We start from the raw sequence: 21,912 nt of genomic DNA on the forward strand, positions 1-21,912 counted from the left end.
GGAAACGAAGAGAATTTGTGGCCACCAGAACTATCCTAAAAGAATGGCTACAGTTAGTTCACTAAACAGAAAGGAAAGGACAAAGGACGAAATCTTGGAATATCAGGAAAGGAAGAAAAAAATGAAAAGAGTAAAACTATGGGTAAATACATTTTCCTCCTCTTCAGTCTTCTAAATTATGTTTGATGGTTGAAACAAAAATTGTAACATTGTGTAATGTGGTTCTAGATATATGTAGAGAAAATATTTAAAACAATTATAAACTAGGGAGAGTAATGAGACATACAGGGAGGTAACGTTTCTATATTTCACTCAAACTGGTAAAACAATAACACCAGTAGACTGTGATGAGTTATGTATATATTATGTAATACTTAGAGCAACCCCTAAAGCTATATAAAGAAATACATTCAAAATCATTATGGATAGATCAAATAAAATCCTGAAAGTGTTCAAGCAACCCACAGGAAGGCAGACAAAAGAAAACAGAAATGGAACCCAGAAAAGAACAGTAAACCAAAAAAATAGAAGGGCAGCTTTAAGCCTTAACTTTACCAATAATTACATTAAATGTAAATGATCTAAATACACCAATTAAAAGACAGAGAATGGCACAGTGGATTGAAAAACACGACCCAACCATATGTTGCTTATAAGAAATCTATTCACATATAATGATAAAGGTATGTTGACAGTAAAAAGATGGAAAAGTACACAAGTAAGCATTAATTTTTAAAAAGCAGGAGTAATTACATTAATATCAGATACAGTTCATATCAGAGCAAAGAAAATTGCCAGAGAGCATACGGGATATTACATAGTGATAAAAGGGTCAACTCACCAAAAAGACAGTTATCCTAAGTGTGTACATCAAACATTGGAGCTGCAAGAGATGTGAAGCAAAAACTGACAGAAGTGAAAGGAGAAAGACAAATCAGTAATTATAGTCGAAGACTTCAACATTCTTTTCTCAAGAATTGATTGAATAACTAGACATGACATGGATTAATTCCCTGAATAGCACCAACCATCACAATTCATTCAATATGAAATAGATAATTTGATTAGCCCTGTAACAATTAAGGAAATTGAATTCATAATTCAAAAACTCCACATAAAGAAATCTCCAGGCCCACATGGTTCCAGTGAAGTCTACCAGATATTTAAAGAAGAATTGACAGCAATTCTATACAATCTCTTCCAGAACATAGAACACTTTCCAATTTATTTTATGCAGTTCGTAGTACAATGATACATAGACTAAAAACCGGACAAAGTACAAAAACAGAAAAAGAAAAATTACAGACCAATGTCTCTTATGAATATAGATACAAAAACCCTTAACAAATATTAGTGAATATAGTTCAGAAACAGAAAGAATTATACAGCATGATGATGTCTGCTCTCACCAGTCATATTCAATATCATATTGGAAGTTTTAGCCAGGGAAATACAGCAAGTAAAAGAAACAAGGGCATATATTGGAAAGCAAGAAATAAAACTGTTCCTATTTGCAGATGATGTAATTATGCAGAAAGTCCCAAGGAATCTACAAAAACACCTAGAACTAGTAAGTTAAGCAAATATACAGGATAAATGATAATCATTGAAAAATCAATTATATTTCTACATAGTAGAAATGAATTCATGGACACCAAAATTGAAAATATGGTATGATTTATAATTGTTTGAAAAAGAGAAACATTTAGGTATAATTCAAACAAAACATATATCTATATCTATATCTATCTATCTATCTATCTATCTATCTATCTATCTATCTATCTATCTATCTATCTAAACTTGTAAAACTACAAAATGATGATGAAAGAAATCAAAGAAGATCTAAATAATTGGATATATTATACTCATGGATTGGAAGATTCAACATAGTAAAGGTGTCAATTTCCCCAAATTGGCATACAGATTTAATGCAATTTCTGTAAGAGTCCCAGTAAGATATTTTATAGACATAGATATATTCTAAAATTTATATGGAAAGATAAAGGAACTGGAGTAGCTAAAACTTTTTGAAAAAGGTAGGAAGAGCAGGACAGTCTACATGATTTCAAGGCTTACTGCACAGCTACAGTAATCAAGACTGTGTGGAATCCACGGAGGGAGAATTAATGCGACCCGTGGAACAGGGTAGAGAACCCAGAAACAGGCCCAACTCATTGACTAAAGTCACAAAAGGGTAGTCTTTTCAACAAGTGCTACTAGAACAACTGGAAAACAAGAATAAAATCTACAAAAGAACAAAACCAAGAAACAAATAAACAAAAACAACACTCAACCTAAATTTTACACCCTATACAAAAATGAACTCAAAATGAATCACGGACTTAAATGTAAAATGTAAAACAAAAACTTTGACCAAAAAACTTAGGAAAAAACCTTTAATTTAGGGCTAAGTGAAGAGTTCATAGACTTGACACCAAAAAGCTTGATCTACATAAAGAATTGATAAATTGGACTTGATCAAAATTAAAACATTTTTCTGTGTGAAAGATCCTGTTAAGAAAATGAAAAGACACACTTATAGAATGGGAGAACATATTTACAAACCACATCTCTGATAAAGGACTAGTATCTAGAATATACAAAAAATTCTCAGAACTCAATAAAAGACAACGCCATGAGAAAGAAAACAGGCAAATGACACGAAGAGACATTTCACTGTAGAGGATGTACAGATGGCAAATAAGAACATGGAAAGACGCTCAATATCGTTAGCCATTAGGGAAATGTAAATTAAAATTGCAGTAACCTGTCATTATTCACTTGTCAGAATGGTCAAATAAAAATTAGTGACGACACCAAATGCTGGCAAAGAGTCAAAGAAACCAGATTAACTCAGACATGTGGTGAGAATGTAGATTAGAACCAACCTTGTATTTCTGTTCCTCCGGAGCCACCGAGCCATCGATGTCTGTGACTGAGGAGGTGCCACCTCGGGGACAGTGAGTGTCCCATGCCCTGACTTTGGGACTTACCTTCAGTATTTCAGCAAACAGATGAAAAATGAAACCCGTTCTGCAAGTCCCGCAGGACCAGGTGACTCCGTGTGGGGGGTCTTCACAGATGCGGGATCTTTGGTTTGCTCGTGACACCAGGACCTAAACCTCAGTGCTTCGTCTTCTTCACTCTATCCGGACAAGGCTGATTTTGCTTCTCTGTGGCCAGGATGCAGCAGTTCTTTTCTTTGCTCTGAGTCTACGTTCATCAAGAAACTGGGTAGCTGAGGTCTGCCAACCAGCACAAGGCGCAGTGCCACTATGAACAGCTGACATTCTGGGTTACACACCAGTGAGCCAGTCTGCAGGAGCCTCAGCAACTCCCATCTCTGGCTGTGCTGAGCAAACGCCCAGTCTAGAAGAGTCTCCTCTGCAGCCCCCCAGGCCCTGACCCATGAGGGGCCGGCCCATCCTTCATTTTCTCCCTCAGCCATCTCTCTTTTCGATTCAATAGTGACCAATGTAAATAAAAGGCCTAACACAAAAATCAGGCAAATATGTTTAATTTTTTAAAAGAACTGATGGCAAAATAAAATATTTACATCACATCATACTGTGTAAACATGTAAGGTCTCTGTACAAAGAAATATACATGCAAAATAATGTAAAAATTTAACTGAAATAATAAAAGAAACAATACACAAATAAAAGTTGTGAGGTTACGAATACACATCCAGTTTTGAATCCAATTTCTTTTAAAAAGTTTCTGTACAATTTTACAAGGAACAAACAAACAAAACCCAACAAAAGAATAAATAAAATACATTGGAAGCTGCAAAGCTTAACTACGCCCGTTTATGGCTCAACCCAGGTGTCTGGCTGGCTTGGGAAGCGGGCTGGCCTCTGTGTTAGTGTATTTCACACAAAGATAAAAAGACATCCAGAAAAATTCAAGCGTGCCCAGAAACCCAGCGTCTTTTGTTGAAGGGCTCCCCACATCGGCGTTAATTCTGCCACAGTGACACAGATGTGGGGTGCCAGCCTCAAGGCGGCTTAGTGCTCAGTTGGCTTTTATTTCTTACCAAAAGCTCAAAGTCCAGCCAATTTTTGTACAGAAAGTTGAATGTCAAAAAGTCTAAAAAGTAGTAAATGTCCAGACTGATTTTGGGGAAAAAAATAATACTTTGGCATTCTGAATAATAGCATAATAAATTTTAAAACATTACCCTATTATCCAGTTTTATATTCAGAATATGAAATCACTTTTTACAGTCCTCGAAACTGACAAATTTCACGAAGAGTTAAATCTCCTTGAACGATGGCACAGGGCTACAATCCCCCACCCTCACTCCACCCCACCCCGCCCCAACACACACACAAAACCATAAAGCTCACCGTACGAAGTATGTGCTTTTTCTATATATTTATTACAGGTACAACAGAGGTCTTCATAAATAGTTGCATAAAATGTTAAAGCCACAACATTGCACATGATATGAAATAAAACCAAAAAAACCCCGATGAGTGCATTTACAGTATTTTCATCTGACTGTATACTGCTCAACAATCTGATTGACGGCTTGGGGGTTGGGGGGTGGGGGAGTGGGGCAGGACCCAACCTGATGTCCTCGGTGGATGGGCAGAACCCTCTGACCCCCAAAGCAAGGCCCGGGTGGTGGGTGGGGGGTGGGAGGGGAGGCAGGTGGGGAATGGGCAGACTGAAGGCAGGACCAGTCTTATATACAAGTAAGGCCTACATTTCATCAGAGCAAAACAATTCATTCTATTTTTATGCAAAAGTTTGAGGTTGAATGCACGGTTCAGAAGCCTCGTCTGGCGTCCCAGGGAGACACACACATCAGGCGGCTGGCCAAGCTCAGAGCCAGGGGGCCGCCGCCGCTAGGGCGCGTCATCCCCGCGGTGGCCCCTATCTCTGTTGTGTTCCTTAACACCAGCGGTCGAACCCAGGCATTTTGTTTCCTTGAATAAATCTTGGAAAACATTAAATTTGCAAAATTCTATTCGTGTTCGTTTAAAAAAGTTTCTTTTCATTTTTTGCAGAAACCTGAATAAAAGACTGTGACGCAGCGACGCTGCCCCCGCTCGCAGGGCGCACGGAAGGTCCTCCACGCCGCGCGGCCGGCAGCCCGCACTCGGGGTGCAGTTTCACACGATGAAATCAGCAGCTGAGCAGTTATGTTGGTTTGTGTTTCTCTTCGAAATTGAAATTAACAGCTGATTGGCAGGTGAAAGAGAATGAGAAAGGACTTCAGGACAGGTCAGACCCTAGGCAGCAGCCTGCTCTGTAAGAAGTTTTTAATGCTACGAAGAGGTCGAACATCATTCTGGTGTTTGCGCCGCTCGATGAAGGACGTCAGTCGGGACGTGTCCAGGACGCCCGCGCCCCTGCCGCTGCCGGGGCCCGCCTGCAGCCACTGCTCCTGGAGGGCCAGCGCAGCTGAGGGACGCTTGGCGGGGTCCTCCTGCAGGAGGAAACACACGAAATCCTTGGCCTTCTGGCTCACTCCTTTAAAGTAGTCATCTGGGAAACTAAAGTCTAGTCGGCAAATGTTCAGGCAGGTCTCTTCCACACTGTCGTCCAGGAAGGGGGACACGCCACTAAGAAGGACGTATGTGAGCACTCCCACACTCCACGTATCCGAGGTCAGGGAGACCGGGTTCCCAAGGATGATTTCGGGGGCTGCAAATTCAGGGTTCCCCAGTAACTGGTGGATGTAGTAGGTCGTGTTGAGTTGGACAGCATCTCCAAAGTCAGCCAGTTTAATTGTTGGCTTGGCTAAACTCTGATCCACCAGAATATTTTCGGGCTAGAAGACAGGAGAAGGCCAGTGATTTTCAACAACCCCAAGCTTGAGCTCAAGCGTGAGGCTCACCAGCAATTTCTGAGGTCGACTGGAACAGACTGCTCACGTGCAAAACAGAATCAAACTCTCAGCACACGGGCCCACGGAAGGGGGAACAGGCACCAACAGAGAAGCCGCTGCCCCAACTCGGTGCAGACCAGCCCTCTGGAGATGAGCGAAAGCAGCATGTTGCACAGGCTGGTTTCCGAAGCTGGGTATTTACTCCTTGGAGCTCCCAGCACTAACAGCAATCCTTTCTCCCCCTTTCTCAGTCACCACTCAACCAGCCCCACACCAGCCCAGCAAAACTCACACAACTTTCTGAAATCTCATGAAATGTCTGAAGATCTCCAATCAATGAAAGTGAACTCTTGAAAACCAAGACTGGAAACCAGTGCTTCCATCTCCCACCCCCTCATATCTGTCCCCAGCCGTGGTCAGACATGCCACTCTCTGGTCCCTGGAAACCCACTAACCTTTAGGTCCAGGTGTGCTATCCTGCAGTTGTGAAGGTATCGGACGGCTTCCAGAACCTCCCCCAGATACGCCCTGATCTTCCCTTCGGTGAGGTTTCCCCATCGCACCACACAGTCCAGGAGGCGCCCCTGGTCAGCCCTGCAGAGGTAGGAATGTGTGCGGCTGTCACTAAGTGCCAGTTCACGTTAGAGAACTTTCTCGTCTAACACGAAGTAAACGTGCCTTCTCTGTGCCCCACTGTTCATGTTCCATTCATGTTTCAGGATTGTATCTCCACCTGAAGGCACAATGGGATCACCAGGGTGGCTTCCTGTGAACATCTGTGCAGATGCCCGTGGGGAACAGGCAGCTGAAACCTTAGAGGGAGCCGGGAGGCGCCCGTTCAGCCGGCTCCACTCACACCCTGCCTCCATGAGAAAATGACGTGGGAGCGCTGCCTGGCAGTGCCAGGCACACAGTAGGTGTTCTGTGGGCATCTGCTGAAGCAAGGAATGAAGTGGTACCACCTCCCCGAGCCTTAGTTTTGTCATCTGTAAAATGGGTGATGGGAAGGCTGAATGAGGTAACGTAAGTAAGAGGCAGATGATAAGGCAATACGGTAAGTGAGTCAAAATGGTCTCAAGTCTTCCTACTGTGAATTTGCTTTAAATATTTAAAAAACACTTACATAGAGCTGCCCACGTACCGGGGACTAAATACCTTCTATCTATTCATTTACTCCATATGACAACTCACCGAGAAGGTTTTATTGTCACCATTTTATGGATGAGGAAACTGAGGCATACAGAAGTTATGTAACTTTCCCAAGGTCACACAGCTCATAAGTGAAGGCTGGAATTACAATGAGATGGTCTGGCCCCAGCCTCTCTGAACACCTGTCTATGCTGCCTTCTTTTTTTGCAAAACAGAAACGTACAGGATAATCATCTACTTGTCTGGTAATGGGGAGTAATCAAGGAGAATTTGGTAGTCAGTAATTTGTTATGAAAAGAAATCCTATTAACAGTATCGTGCGGCCAAACCATTTGGTTTTCCAGGGAGAAGAAATGATGGCTGAATACACTGAAAATTTTAAAGCAGAAACTGAGGCCTTGTTTTGTAGATTTTTTATGAGGACGTCAGATAATTCTTGCTAAAAACCCTCAGGGAGGATGGACCGTGTTGTTAGTTATCAAGCTTCTAGAGCCAGAAAGGACCTTCCCAGGTACTGAGGGCCCACAGGGGCCAGGTCTCTGCTTGGATATCACATTAGCGCCACAACAATCACCCGCAGCAGCTGAGATTGTAAAGGCTGCCACGGCTGAGAAGTGAGCTCCAGGTGACAGGGCCACTGAGAGGTGGAGCACGGACCACAACCAGGCCACACGTCCACTGACACGCTCATCAGCCTCGGGGAGGGCCTGCCGTCCTCCCTTCCGTGCCTGACGGGTTTGCTGTCCCAGAGACGTAGCTGCGCAGCCCTGGGCGGGCAGACCCTCCTGAAACATCCCCTCCCCCGGGGCGGGCACTGCCCATTGGGGCCACAGCCGCCTCGCCCATAAAGGCATGGGGTGGAGGCATTTATAAAGTCTTTAAGAAAAAGAACACAAGAGATAGAAAATCAGGTGCAGGGCCTTGAGAGAGTCCCTGAGGGAGAGGCCTCAAAGCTCGAGCCCCGCTGTCGCCACGAATGTGCCCCTACACGGACCAGGGGTGCTCCTTCTGCCTGGTCTACACTTTCCACTGAGGAGTGATCAAAAGTACGAACTGGTGCAAAAGGTTTTACTTTTGCCAGTGGAAAAGAAGTTGTAAATCCAAGTAAATGTGTGAATTGAGACCGCCTAAAATGGAGCAATAGGAATCTAAAGAAAGCTAAATGCTGAGATGTTTTCCAGAGACCAGAATGTTCCAAGGCATTACTGACACTTTGGGCCACACGATCATCTGCTGAGGGCAGTTCTGTGCCCTGCAGGATGGTGAGCGGCATCCCTGGCCTCCACCTGCTGGATGACAGTAGCACCCCACCCTGACTTGTGACACCAAAAGAGCCTCATGCATTGCCAGTGGCCCCTGAGGGGCACAAATGCCCCCAGTTCAGGACAACTGCTCTTGAATTTCACATTCTTTACATGACTGAGCTGTATGCTGAGGTGTCCCACTGGGTCCAGTAAGACCTTGGGGACCAGCGGGGCTGCGTGGTTGGAGGCCACCCCCGTCCAGGGGCATCTCTTGGTGAGGTGCATCTCCCCACCCTCATCTTCTTGGCATCCTTCGGTGGCAGGAGCTCTGAGGGGCTGGGTGGCCCTGGGGTTGAGGTGCCTGCCAAGTACCTGACAGAGCAGGTTTTAGCGAGCCCGCCCCAAGCGCCCACCAGAGGTCGCCACCAGGGCCATGTGTCTTCAGAGGCCTGGCCTCTTGGGACCTTTGGGGACCGGGTGGTGTCTCCAGGTAGGCTGAGACCCAGTGGGAGCCTGGGTGTGATGTTAGGCTTGCTTCCCCCTTGCTGGACAGCACGTACTCAAAACTACTTCTTTCTACATTTACTGGAAAGCTCTAAAATTGTGGTCTCTAATAGCATACATATGAGGTTTGATTAAAAAACATGGTGAATGTTCAAATAAAAAAAATTATTACAGTACGACACATTGCCATTAATCCCCCTCAAAATACTCCCCCTCGCTTCTAACACACTTATCCCGTCATTCTTGCCACTTTCTGAAGCAGTTCTGGAGGTCCTCTTTTGTGAGTATCTTTAGTTGTGCTGTCGTGGCTGCCTCCATGTCCTGAATTGATTCAAAACATTTTCCTTTCATGGTCATTTTGACTTTGGGAAGAGCCAGAAGTCTCATGGTGCCAGATCCGGTGAATAAGGTGGATGAGGACACACCGTAATGCTTTTATTTGACAGAAATTGCCGTACCAGAATCGATGTGTGACACGGAGGAGCATTGTCATGATGAAGGATGAAGTAAAGACACTCATGAAAGAGGACTCCCAGAACCGCTTCAGAAAGTGGCAAGAACGACAGGATAAGTGCGTTCGAACCAAGGGGGTGTATTTTGAGGGGGATTAATGGCAATGTGTTTTTTACTGTAATAAATATTTTTTCATTGAAACATACACCATATTTTGTGATCACACCCCTATGTTTTAGAAGTTCTGTGAATCCTAAAATCCCGATTCCCATTGTCCTTAGAGAACAAACATCAATAAAACGCTTGAAGGTGAGGCTGCGGGTTACAAAGAGGGGCAAGTCGGTGTGTACGCACATTTCTAAAACAAGGACGTAGCTGGTGGGGGTCTCAAAGGTGTCCAGGAGTCCAACCAGGAGTGGGTGCTGGACGTTCTGCAGGACTCCAAGCTCGTGGGTGACCTGGTCACGCTTCATCAACTTCTTGTTTACAAACTTAGTGGCCACTGCTCGTTTGGTTCCTTTCTGATCACATTTCTTAACGACAGAGAACCTGCCCCTGGAAAATAGGTTGAGAAGGTAATTTTCAGAGGACTCTGTGTTGTGGAGAAAAGTGTTAACCTAAGTGGACTGGGGGAGGGGCAGCGTCCCCCGCCTGCCGACCCGTTCTGCCCACAGGCCCTGCTCTCCCCAGCAGTCCGTGCAGGGGCTGTGGCCCCGCGATGGCCCCGAGGAAGCCTGCCCATGTTCGAGCTGCTCCGCGGTGAGACTGTCTCCTCCTCCTCCAGGCAGACTCCACTGCCTCGCACTGGTCTAGGCAGATCACTTGACTCCCTCTAACCTCAGAAGTGACATCGTGAGACTTACCAGGCAGCTTCTACCTTCGTTCTCTCATGGAAAACTTTCCTCATTGTGTGAAGAAGCTTGGGAGGGACTACTTGGGGCCTCCTGTTCACCCCACACCCCTTCTGAACAGGTGTCAGCTGCCATCACTGCCTGCCTGCCCCAGGATGATGGGGGTGGGTCACTCATCGCTAGTTCACGGTCCCTGGCGCCGCACCCACGGACCACACCCGAAACCCCAGCTCCATCTCCATTTCATCTGGACAACGGGGCCTTGGACCTGAAGTTTGAGCCCGCTGCCCTAATGGGACGAGACGGCGGGGGCCTGGGGAACGTGATGAAGAGAAAGGGCAGTAGGCTGTGGGGGATCAAGGTGGCCCCGCCCCTTCGCTAGTCCTCCCGTGGGGGGGCGGGGGAGGTGGCGTCTAGCTCTCCTCCCTGGAATCTGGGCTGGCTGGGGGCTGGTTCTGACACGCAGAGTGTGCAAGGAGCACCGCTGTGGATTTCTGAGGCTGGGCCTTAAGAGGCCTTGCAGCTCCTGTTTTTGTTCTCTTGGAATGCTTCCACCACCATGTGAGGAAGCCCCAGAGCCCAGCATCCCAGGTGGGGCCGAGGACATGTGGGTGAGACATGCGCATTCCACGACAGACCAACAGAACTAACACCCCAATCAGTCACACGTCGTGTGATGTGATAAATCACTGCTGCTCTGAGACGTGAGGGGTGCCTTGTGCAGTGAAGATAAGTGCAGCGATGCCAGGCTGATGCATGCAGGTAGGTGAGCAGGTCACTGGAGCCACCACCCAGTGTGGCTGCTCAACGGAAGAGGCGGCTGCTGGGGGAGTTTCTTGGAAAGCTTTCCAAAAGGGACATTTGGCTGTCATGCTTTTGACCTCCTTGTTGCCACATGATATGTGAGGACACTCAGAAGATGCTTGATGGTACTGCCCCATCTGGAGAGAAACAGCCCCTCTCTGTTGGAGCCCTCTCTCAGTTTGCACATGGGTCCCCTGCGACTCCCCCTACAGCTCCATGTACAGCTGGAACCTGAAGGACACAGACTTTTCTAACCAGGACTCCATGGGAGAATGAAGTCCTACAGAAACGGTGTGAGTGACTCTCCCCTGAATTCCACCACGCATAGGACACAGATGGCACAGAGCAGGAGTCAAGCCATTCCAATGGATGGCTTATGGCTTTGGGCCTTACTTCTCTTGCAACCTGAGCTGAAAACATCTCTGCTACATCCTGGATGTTTAGTAGCGAAAGGCGACACAGGTTACACTGCTAATGGGACACACAGAACTCCCAACTGCTGGCAAACGCACAGGCTCTTACAGTGAGTTACGTCCTCCATGCTACTCTCCCGGAAGGGGCCCTGGGTTGTAGGCCGTACCTGCCAAGCTCAGCCACTTCGCTGTAGAAGGAGTCAAAGTTGTCTTTCCAGGTCACCACGACCCCATCACTCCCTGGACCTGCAAGAAGAGCAACATCCCCTGAGCCTGGATGAGGTGGTGCTTCTCGGGAAGGAGCACAGACCTGCGAGGTCCCAGGTGGCAGCTGTATGCGGCGCCTGAGCAACTGAACTGTGTCTCACCACCAGGGAGACATGCTGTACGTGTGAAACACGCTGCGGGTTGGGACTCAGCACAACAGACAGACAGATTCATGTGACAGAAATGAACACACACTTCCTCTTCCACTATTACCCCACTCGTGTCTCCAGGGTATCAGTGTATCTCCCTAAACTCCTTAGCTTTCAATAGTGATTTATCTAAAAAGATAATCACCTGTATCATTTCTGTGACATCTTTTTTAAACTAGAATTCGGTGATTCTTTACTCTCAAATTCAAGACTTTTTTTGTGGCATGATCCAAAAATCAGAACACTTCCTTTCTTTGATTTAATGAGGTTAAAATAGATGTAGGATTAAGACACGTGGGATAAAAGTTCTGAGACAATTCTGTTTATTGTCTACACACAGGGCGCCCCCAAACTCAATTCACCTTGCAGTTCAGATCTTTATTTTCACTCCCGTCAGGGGCTCTCATGCCTGGAACAGCTGCAGGAGCAATGAGAAATCGCAGCCGCCCCCCCCCCCGCCCCCCCCCCCGGCATAGTTGGTGGCCACAAAATGGTAGCTGGAGATCAATATGTGCTGCTTACTGAGCCTCCACACGTGTCAAGTGCAACTAGAGGAAATGTAAAAAGGCTTAGGATATGAGTTCTGCCTCCAGGAGTTCACGGTTTAGTGGTGGAGAGGGAACAAGGCCCTGCCAGGCAGTGGAGCGAGCAAGGGCTTCAGACCAGAGTGATGTGGGTCCCACCAAGGTCCCCCTGGGCTCCTAGAAGGACAGGAGGCCACGCCCACCAGCAGGGCTGTTGCCAGGGTCTGAGACAGGCAGAGCCCGTGCACGCTGCAACCACACTCCCTCCTTTCCTCCCCTTTCACCCATATTCCTCGAGACCGACTTAGATTAGATTCTCTCAGAGCCAAAGTGGCGACTGGGTAATCAGATCAAAGAGAAATTGGATACAAGAGTGTGTTTTGAGAACTAGGCAAGGACGCACCTTGCTCCAGCCCAGTGGCCATGTCAGAGGCCACGCTGGGCCCCTGCATTGACCTCGTGAGAAGTCACCCACCCCGGGACGTCCCAGACTGTGGGCTGCTGCTGCAGCTCTCCTTTGGAAGGCCCAGGGTTCAAGTGTAGAGAGGAACTCTGGACTTGGGGTCCCTGGAAGATGGGCACCCCAGCGCAGCGCTGCAGCTTACCTAGAACCCTCAGACTGGCTGCAGAGGAGGCTGAACCCATGTCATTCACAGCGATGCATGTGTAGAGGCCATCGTCCTCCAAGGTCACGCCGACGATCTTCAGAGCGGCCTCTCCTAAGTCACTGCCACACAGAGCAGAAAACGCCCCGTGTCAGAAAGGCTCCACTCCCCCCGCTGCCACCCTGAGCTCTCTCCTGCAGCATCGCAGGAAAGCAGGAGCTCAAATACCCACGAGGAATTTCAAGTGGAATTTTAATTTGAGTCACACACCCAGGTACGAGACATTCCCTCATGGGAAGCGTCCCAGTGTGAAGGGCAACCACGGACTCAGTCACGACAGTCACGGTGGAACCAGCCTGCGACAGCGACCCCCACGTGGGACCCCCTCACCTGTAGGAGATGCTGTAGTGACCGTCGCTGTTCAAAGTGTTGTGTTCAGGGCCCTTCCAGGTGATCGAGGCCTTGGGGCGGCCGCAAACTCGACATCTAAGAACAACGGTCTCCCCTGTCTCACATGTGACCTCACTCAAGGGAATGACGAATTCTGGGGGAACTGCAGGAGAAAGGAATCAGTAACACTGGTTCCCGGCTCCCCTCCCACCTGGGCCCACCCACACTTCCGTCACAAACAAACAGGACCTCAGCTGCTGGCCCAGCCCAGAGCTGCACAGAAAACCCGTTTCCACCGGCTACACTGAGTGTTCTGAGACACGCCCCCTGGCCCCATAACCTCTAGGACTAGAAGAAAGAGGTACAGCACTCACCGTCACAAATGTAGTTGGGACTGAGAAGCTGAAATGGAAAAAGCACACAGGTGTGAACCAAAAACACGGCCTATTTTGAGAGACGTTACTTGGGGCTACACGTATTGTTGAAAGATGCAAAGAAATACAACTTGCTTTGCCTGGCTTTCATTCACAATTGACCACACTTTCACTCTTTCAAATACACTCGAAAGCTTCTAGTCCTATGAATTTGGGTGTGTTTTCTTCCTACCCACACAAATGAAAACACTGCTTAAACTCATAGACGTCGTTTTTCTCAGCCTAAGGACCAAGTCCAGTCATCCCTGGATCCCTTCCTTCTGCAGAATGGCTGTTGCGCTAACCTAGGGTCCCCAGATTCCTTTTAGGAGTTATTTTCTTTTTCTCCAGGCACGTGTCGTTCTCCCCCCTCCCCCCACCCCCGGTTTAAGGCAATCTGATCATAAAGGAGTAAAGCTGACTGGAGTCAGGGGATTCGCTAGAGCCAGTGGACCTGTGTCTCAGCATCTAGTCACTTCCCCTGTGGTCTAAGGCAGGCAGTGAAGGAAGTCGGAGCCACGGCTGCTTTGTTCCCTGTCTGCTTCTGAGAATCTAGACTCTGCTTCTCCTGGGAACCTAACGTTGTTCTCTGTCAGACAGATGTGTACTGGTGAGGTGTCCACATGTATACCTGGTTCCTTAGAATACACAGGTACCTGTGCCAGCTAGCACCATCCCTGCAAGCCTGCTTCAAAACCCTGGAAGTTCTGCTCCCGAGCAGAGGGAGGCACATGCTGAGAGGCAGATCATTGCCAAGCGAGCCTGGGCCCCAGGTCTGGGAGTGGGACACCCCCACTTCCTCTTGGGCCGGTGCCAGCCCCCACGTCCAACTGAGGGGGACATGGTTCCTGGAGACACTGGTCCTCACCTTCACAGATACCTTGTTGCTGAGTCCTTCCCGTGATTTCCGATAACCGTTCTCTAACTTGCCTTCCCGTTTGCCATCTTTATCTTTTTTCTCAGATTTTTTCCTTAAACGGAGTGCTGTGTGCCAAGATGTTGACTTCCTAGGGGGAAATTAACACACTGTTAGTATACTGCCTTTCCAGTGTTCAGCAAATAATTCCTGAAAACATTAGAAAAAGCTGACCAACGCAGACATAAGATGATGGAGAAAACTCCAGTAACAGTGAACCCTGCTGAGCACACTTTACTGTGATCCTCGGTAACCAGGACGGAAACCCAACACTTTGTTACATCAAATTTTAAGGATGAAAATATAAAGGTGCCTGTGCTGCTTAATTTTATGTGTCGACTTGACTGGGCCATTGGATGCTCAGCTATTTGGCCAAACACGATTCTGGATGTTTCTGGATGAAATTGACATTTTAATTGGTACAGTGAAACCTATTACTCTTCATACAGTGGTGTACCTCATCCAATCAGCTGAAGGCCTGAGTAGAACAAAAAGACCTGTTCTTTGGGCAGGAGGGAAATCTCCAGCAGAATAGAACGCCTTCTGACTTATCTGTATCATTGGCTCTCCTGGGTCTTCAGCCTGTTGGTCCACACTGCAGATGTGGACTTGCCAGCCTCCATAATTGCACGAACCAACTCCCTACAATAAACTTCTTTGTCTCTCTCTCTCTCTCTCTCTCTTTACACACACACACACACACACACACAACCTATTGATTCTATTTCTCTGGAGAACCCTAGTACAGGGCCTAAGAATATTTTTGGAGAAAACAAAGTATAAAATGGGATTCTTGAATAATGTACTAGAATAAAATATTTCTGCGTGTCAAGGAGAAACAGGACAAGAAACGGAATACAGGCATTCTGCAGCCTGAACTCAAGCCCAGCAGCCTTCCTGGGGGGTAGGGCGAGGTGGCAAGCGTGGAGCCAGAGGCACAGCCTGCCTTGCAAACCCAGCCAAGGCCACAGGCAAGACTGAAGAGGACCACAGCCACCATCAGTGCCTTCGGGTTGGGGTTTTTGGCCCAAAGTCTTTAGAGACTTCAAAAATCACCAAGTCCTGCAATGCTTCCACTCCCAGAAGCCATGTGGCTGGTCTCTACCATAACTAGAGAGATTCAGGGAAGGGAAGTTTTAGAATCCAGCATCTGACTTCAGTTTTCTTTAAAATGTTTAATATAGCAAAACTGGTTTCAAGTTTCTTAACTGCATTCATCTTCCACTATACATGAGGTAAGACACGTTGTATCTTTACCTACTAGAACTTATAGAATGAGTATCTTTACTGATGTACCCTAATAATGAGTTAGGGGTCCTTGCAAAGTCCTCAACCCCCCAAACACCCAGGGACTAAAATACTATCGTGGTCTACCTAGTGGCTTGAAAAAGCTGTGTGTTTTCAAGTGGAGGTAACTAAAGTAACTTGCAGAAGGAGTCTGAGAGATGGAAAGCCACCCATCTTCCCTTTGGGGGGTCCACCTTGTGCTCGGACAAGGAGGCTAACACTAACAGACAAGAGCACTGCTTTCTCTCAGCAGGTTCGGCCTCTCGGGGCCGTTAGGCCTCTTTTGTGCTCGGGCCCCTCTCCCCTCGGCTGTCCGGCTGGGGTCTCACTTGAGGGTCCCGTCGGGGTTCTCCATGATGACTGCACTGGTATGCCCCAGCACAAAGCCTGGAATCCAGCCCTCGGCGGCGGGGCACTGGTCAGTGGCGGCTCGGAACACCAGAAACATGTTCTGCTGATTGCTGGCCAGAATCTGAACGACCTCTCCTTGGTAGACGTTGATCTCATCCTCCTTCACTGCCGTGTAATCGTGTGTCACCAACATGGTGGAGATGTTGCTACTGCTGCTACTTTCACTCTGTAGCGGGAAAGATGGAAAGAAAAAAGGCAGAGGGGAACTGACATGAGATCTGATACCATGAACTCGCTCGTCAGTGTGTGCCGTGACGCGACGCCCCAGAGCAGGGCTCACCACACAGAGGGCATTCTGCAGCACTCTCCTCCACACTTCTTAGCTAACCCTGTGCTTTTTCAGTAACTGAAAACCAGTGTTGCTCTAGAAATTTAGGAACAGTTTTAAAAAAAATCAGTGCAATGATGACACTACATTTGGATGCTTTTTAGTCCCATCTCCTTGCATCTCTGAAGGAACGGCTCAGTCCTCGTGTTCACGCCAGGTGCGGTTACTCCTGTCACGGTATTGTTACTCTACCATGCTCCTTTAAAAGTACTGTTAAACTAAAGAGCAGCAAAGAGTAACTCTTCAGCTCCCTGACAGATCAGATCATGGAGGAGCCCCCAAATCAGCTGGATAAAAACGTTCATCCAGAACGCATATTCCAGGATTCCGCCAAGTTGCTGTCATGCCTAATAATTCCCTTTTTTCCCTTCTAAAAGAAGAATGCAGATTACCTAAAAAGTAAGTCAGCTACTATTCTGCTCTTAGGGATAGCTGTCCTGCTTCCTTTGTGTGGCCCATGGTGGACGGCCCTCTTAGGAGTTTGCATGACTCAAGTGTCCTGAAGACGCTGTTGCCACGGGAACGTGTCACTGAAGATCTTCGACCACTGGCTCCTTGGGAACAGACCCTCGCAGCGGAAACCTACCCACACTTGTCCGGCAGCCCAGTGGCACCCAATCTCTGTGGGTCACCACTCAATACCTGTTCAGTAACTCAGTCAATGAGGCAAGATTGCAAAAGTCAAACAAAGATCATTTCTTAAGGCCACCTACCGGGGCCCACAAGCTGGGTGGTGTTAGCTGGCGAGTAGAAGAAACACCAACGGCAGTATCTGCCCCAAGCTGTCCTTTACCAAGTGGCCCCTTTGTTCCGGGGGAGGAGGAAGCTGAGACCACTGCCAAATCCTGAGCTACCTCTGGCCCAATCCTGTCTAGCAACAGTCGGGACGTGGGGAATGGCGTCAGGTGCCCTGCTCCCTTTAGCTTGTTCCCGAGAGGCCTTCACCAATGATGATGTCTGGACAGTCATGGATCCCCAAGACTCTGCCGGGCTCTCGAACTCTGACGCGAGCCTCTGCCAGGCTCTTGGACGCCTGGGGCAGGTGCTGGGTCGGTGCAGGTGTGACTGTCAGACACCCCTGCCACATGCCTGCTGGCCCTGGGCTACTGAGCTGGTGTCAGGGCACCTGGAGCAGACGGCGGACCGCTGTCAACAAGCCAGTGCGCTGGGAGTCCAAAGGCCGGGCTGAATCCAGACCCGTGGTGGAAGTTTAAGTTAAACACACCCGAGGGCAGAGCCATCACTCCTGTCTCGGCTTGGGGGGCTGCTGTGTGTTGCTGCCCCTCATGGATGCCCACGCTGCCCTCGCCTGGCTTTGGGCTGCGCAGACTCACTTATAGTTTTATCCTTTTAGCGTCTACTTTTGTATGCTGACTTACAGAGCAACACCTAATAGTTCTGTGATTAAAAAGCCAAATTTGCTAGAAAACATAAACAAAAATCAACTTCTGTGGCACAGGCGCTTTTGGTAAAAAACGTACCATAATCTGAGTATTTTGTCACAACAATAATAGCTACTAGAATTTTCTGAACACCTCCTATGCCCTAGGCTAAGTATTAGGTATTTGAAATCTATCTCATTTAATGCTCACCACGCCTTGCCAGCGGGCAATTATCACGCCCTCAAAGTGGGAGGTTAGGGATTTGCATGGGCCATGTGGCCTCTGGGAGAGGGCTGCACTTTCACTGCTGCCTGGGTGGACAGGTACAGGGAGGTTGTGCGTCCACATTTGGGGGCTGGCACAGTCACCATAGGGACTGGTCCACATCCACTCCACTCCTGCTCTCGGCAGAACTTTCCAGAAGGTGCCCATATAAAGGAGGAAGAAGGACCTCGGTCGTGGATTAGGCACAGATGCTTGGCTGTGACCGCAGACAGCTCCACGGAAGTGGTCAAGAGGAAGGAGGCCGCTGCTGACCCCCCCACCCAGGGAGATAAAGTGGCCCAAGTGGGTGGGAGCAGGGCAGGGCGACAGACAGTTCCTTTTAACTGAACTAGTTCAGAATCCAGAGACCAAATCCCCATTTGAGGCCTCCAGTGGTCTTCTCAGGCCTCTAGGACCTTTCTTTAAGGCATTTTGACTCATAAAAACACTGGCAATTTCCCTGTCCAGGTGACTTGCCACACATGGAAAAGTGAGAGACAGAAAAGGTAACTTTTGCAGCCTACAATTTGCCAGAACATGTGCCACATGTGACTGTGCCCTTGTCTCAGAATGAACGTCGTGGGAGGGAGCCCGGCGGGGGCGTTACGCCTGTGCACTCAGGGGCGCCCAGAGACCATGTGGGTTCCTGCGCTGGCTGTTCCCTCTGAAACAGACTGCGAGTCCCTGGGTGTTTTGGGGTCAAAGCAGTGAGGCAGGCCTGCACAATAAGTATTCAATCAGGTTCCGGCAGACCGTGTCACTGCATCTTTTCCTCTGGCTGAAATCGCCTTCTCACGCTCACCTGCACACCTAATGAGGGGGCCAAGCTACGCAGCAGGCCACGCTGAGGCACCCAGAACACGGATGCCACTGCTGGCCACTGCAGGGGAAGCCTGCCCCACTAGTTGCTTTTAAGAATGAGATTCAAAGGTAAATAAATGTACCAAGACCCATTTGCTAATTTCTTCCTCAATTAAATATAGAGTTTAGCGAAATACGTAACAAAAAATAGGAGGTAAGAAAGGATAAAGCCAAGTCAACCCCAACAAGGCATTGACAGAAGTCCACAGGAGAGAGAGAGACAGACATGCAAAAGCCAGATTTGTTTTATAAAGAGAGACACAGACCCTTTTAGGGAAATGTATTTAAAAATTTATAAAGCAATCAAACATACACTCATTAGAACAGTTGTATTCCCTCACGCATGCCGTCAGGAAGGTGTTATGGGTCAGGCCCTCTACCGTGTAGGAAACAGTTGGGTAGGAGAGCGAGGGAGCCACAAAATGGGGGGAAAAACCCACCACAGCAACCCTTCTGCTTGAGAACATTGGTGGCAGGCAAAATGAGGGTGAGGATGGCCGGAGCGCCGCAGCCCACACTGCGCCCCCTGCTGGACAGAACGCAGACATCCTCCCAGCGCCGGCAGGAGCCCATCTCCAGGTGCCCTAAAGCAGTCTCTTCCAGAGTGAAACTTTGGGGGGAGCAAATATTTCCACTGGAGAGAGAGATTCCTTCCCCCCATTTTGTCAGCATAGTTTGCTTTGAGTTGTTGTTGGAAGTTTTCTTGAGGGATTTTTTTTTTTCAGCAGATGAGTCAAAAATGCTGCAAAGATAATTTAAGGTATAAAAGAGCACGACCAAGCGATGAGCAAAAAGCTTACAAAGTGTAGGTTTCGACTTAATAGGAGGTAGACAGCAGAGACACTGACCCCTCTAAAAAAATGTGTGTGAGGAAGGCAAGGGCAAAAAGAAAGTTCCAAGATAGTCCACTGGTTGGAAAATGGAAAAGACTTACAGAGGCTGCGTTCAGAAGGTTAATGCGTGGCTTTCTCGTATTAAGGAGACACAAACAAAGCAAGGAGCGAGTTAGTAGAGATGAGCAGCGCTGTCCCGGAGCAGAGGGGTTAGGAGGCGTTCGTGTGGGCTCCGGACCGCCGTCGTCCAGGCCTGCGGATGGCGGACGCGCACACACAGAGCTACACGTGTCTATGTGGTCAGTGCACAGGCAGGGCCGAGTTGATTACTGCGGCGCAGCAGGAGAGCCAGGAGTTAGTACGAGGACAGCAGCGGCGACACGAGGTTTAGAAGAGCTGGCGGGACAGAGGCAGTGGGGCGGGCGGGCGGAGGCTGCCAGGCGTTCTTACCCCATTGCTCTGTGTGGATTGCACGGACTGCTCGCTGGCCGAGGAGCACGTGCTCATGCGGTCCGTGTCCTTGCTGGGGGCCGCGTGGCGGTGCGCCTGCCGTTGGAGGGAGTCACTGTCCCCCGGGAAGGTGAAGGAGCCCGGCCGGCTGGCGGGGGAGGCGGGGATGGAGCTCCAGAAGGAGCCCCCCTTCTGCAGGGGGCTGCTGGGGGGAAAGGGCTCCTTGCCGAATGGAGAAGGGAATGCAGACGAGAGAGGAGAGTTCAGAGGCGAGACGGCCCCGGGCCTGGGCTTTCCCAGGGGCAGGGAGCCCAGGCTGCTCCGCGAGCGGCCATCCTCCTTGGCGTTTGCATCCTGGCTGGCACCTGCGGCGTTCCCAGTGGACTTCCTGGGGCTCTCAATCACCTTCATCTTGGGAATCTGCTCTGCTTCCCTCTCAGGACCTTCGGACTGGCCACTGGGGAGATGCCTGCTGGGCTGGCCGGGGCCGGCCTCCAGGCCGGGGCTGCTGCTGGGAGGAGGCAGTGAAGGGCCGGGAGTGGACATACCTGACATCTTGTCTGCCTCTGCTTGGCTCGAAGCTGCAGAGGAGACCAGCACGGGGGAGTGGTGTCGGACAGGCTGGGGGATCCGGGAGGGTCTGCTTCTGCTCGAGCTGGGAAGGCCACTGCAGCTGCTGGCGCCACTGCTGTGGTTGCTGCCACTGCCACTGGGGGCCCCGCCGCCCCCGCCCACGCTGCCCCCGCTGTGGTTCCTCTGATACTCGATTGGTGATGTCAAGGCTGTGAACACAAAGACACAGTGGGAGAGATTCAGTCTGCACACCGAGAAAGGAGAGGAAACCGGTGTCATCCAAAGGGAGTGCTGGCTGTGAACCCGTCCCCCCTCCCGTCACGGGAATCCACGACCTCTGCTCCTCCTGACCTATGAAGATCCACCCACCTGGAGGCAGAAGACGACACCATGGCCACAAGTAAAGAAGGAAAGGTCTCCAGTGCTATTATCGTGTGCATGAAGGAGTCAAATGGACTGGACGGAGGGAAGTGGGCGCGTGTGAGTGGGTGGGGGGCAGGAGAGGCCAGAAGTACGGAGTGAATGAGGACACGTGGTGGGGGAGACTTTAACTGCCCCCAGGGGCTGCGAGCAGAACCTTCGCATCCCTGCCAGGTGGAAAGGAGGCACACTGGCTGGGGGATCCCCGACAAATCGCCAGTGTCAATGGGGACGCCAAGGTACCAGCTGGTTCCCACACGGTCGGGAGTTGTAGTTCAGCTGCCACAAAGGTCCTCTTTGAACCAGAGAGCAGTCAGGCAAAGAGCCTGGATGGGAGTTAAGGGACCCCTGGTCACCACATGAGGAGGGGGGCATGCACCACTCTGTTTTGCAGATCCCAGAGAGACAGGGATGGGAAAGAGCTCTGCAAACTCCCTTGTGGGTCATGAAGCTGTCTGGTCTCTTGGCTTTATGGTTTACTTGGTTACATACTCATCTGCAGGAAACATGCCAAGTAAGATATATGGAAACACTAACACAAATTCTTCAAGCGTAAAAACCTTTGAAAAATACAACCAT

The 21,912-nt window shown here is 49.1% G+C and overlaps 1 protein-coding gene across 5 annotated transcripts in view; it reads right to left on the bottom strand.

Moving 5' to 3' along the window:
• Positions 1-3,504: 3,504 nt before the first annotated feature.
• TRIO (trio Rho guanine nucleotide exchange factor) overlaps positions 3,505-21,912 on the bottom strand; it is a 324,184-nt gene continuing 305,776 nt past the window's right edge. For 2 of the 5 annotated variants that reach the window (XM_074329064.1, XM_074329063.1), the window contains 10 exons: positions 20,341-21,122; positions 16,141-16,388; positions 14,477-14,615; positions 13,570-13,597; positions 13,196-13,358; positions 12,806-12,927; positions 11,428-11,506; positions 9,547-9,747; positions 6,298-6,436; positions 3,505-5,785 (listed from right to left, as the gene is read on the bottom strand). In XM_074329064.1, coding sequence (XP_074185165.1) covers positions 5,237-5,785; positions 6,298-6,436; positions 9,547-9,747; positions 11,428-11,506; positions 12,806-12,927; positions 13,196-13,358; positions 13,570-13,597; positions 14,477-14,615; positions 16,141-16,388; positions 20,341-21,122 — 2,450 coding nt within the window. In that variant the 3' untranslated portion in view covers positions 3,505-5,236. Of the gene's footprint in view, positions 5,786-6,297; positions 6,437-9,546; positions 9,748-11,427; positions 11,507-12,805; positions 12,928-13,195; positions 13,359-13,569; positions 13,598-14,476; positions 14,616-16,140; positions 16,389-19,336; positions 20,220-20,340; positions 21,123-21,912 lie in introns of those variants that run through there. The other 3 variants (XM_074329067.1, XM_074329065.1, XM_074329066.1) reach the window with 3 other exon arrangements.

This window comes from Rhinolophus sinicus, linkage group LG03 (genome assembly GCF_036562045.2).
Source record: "Rhinolophus sinicus isolate RSC01 linkage group LG03, ASM3656204v1, whole genome shotgun sequence".
Lineage (NCBI taxonomy): Eukaryota > Metazoa > Chordata > Mammalia > Chiroptera > Rhinolophidae > Rhinolophus > Rhinolophus sinicus.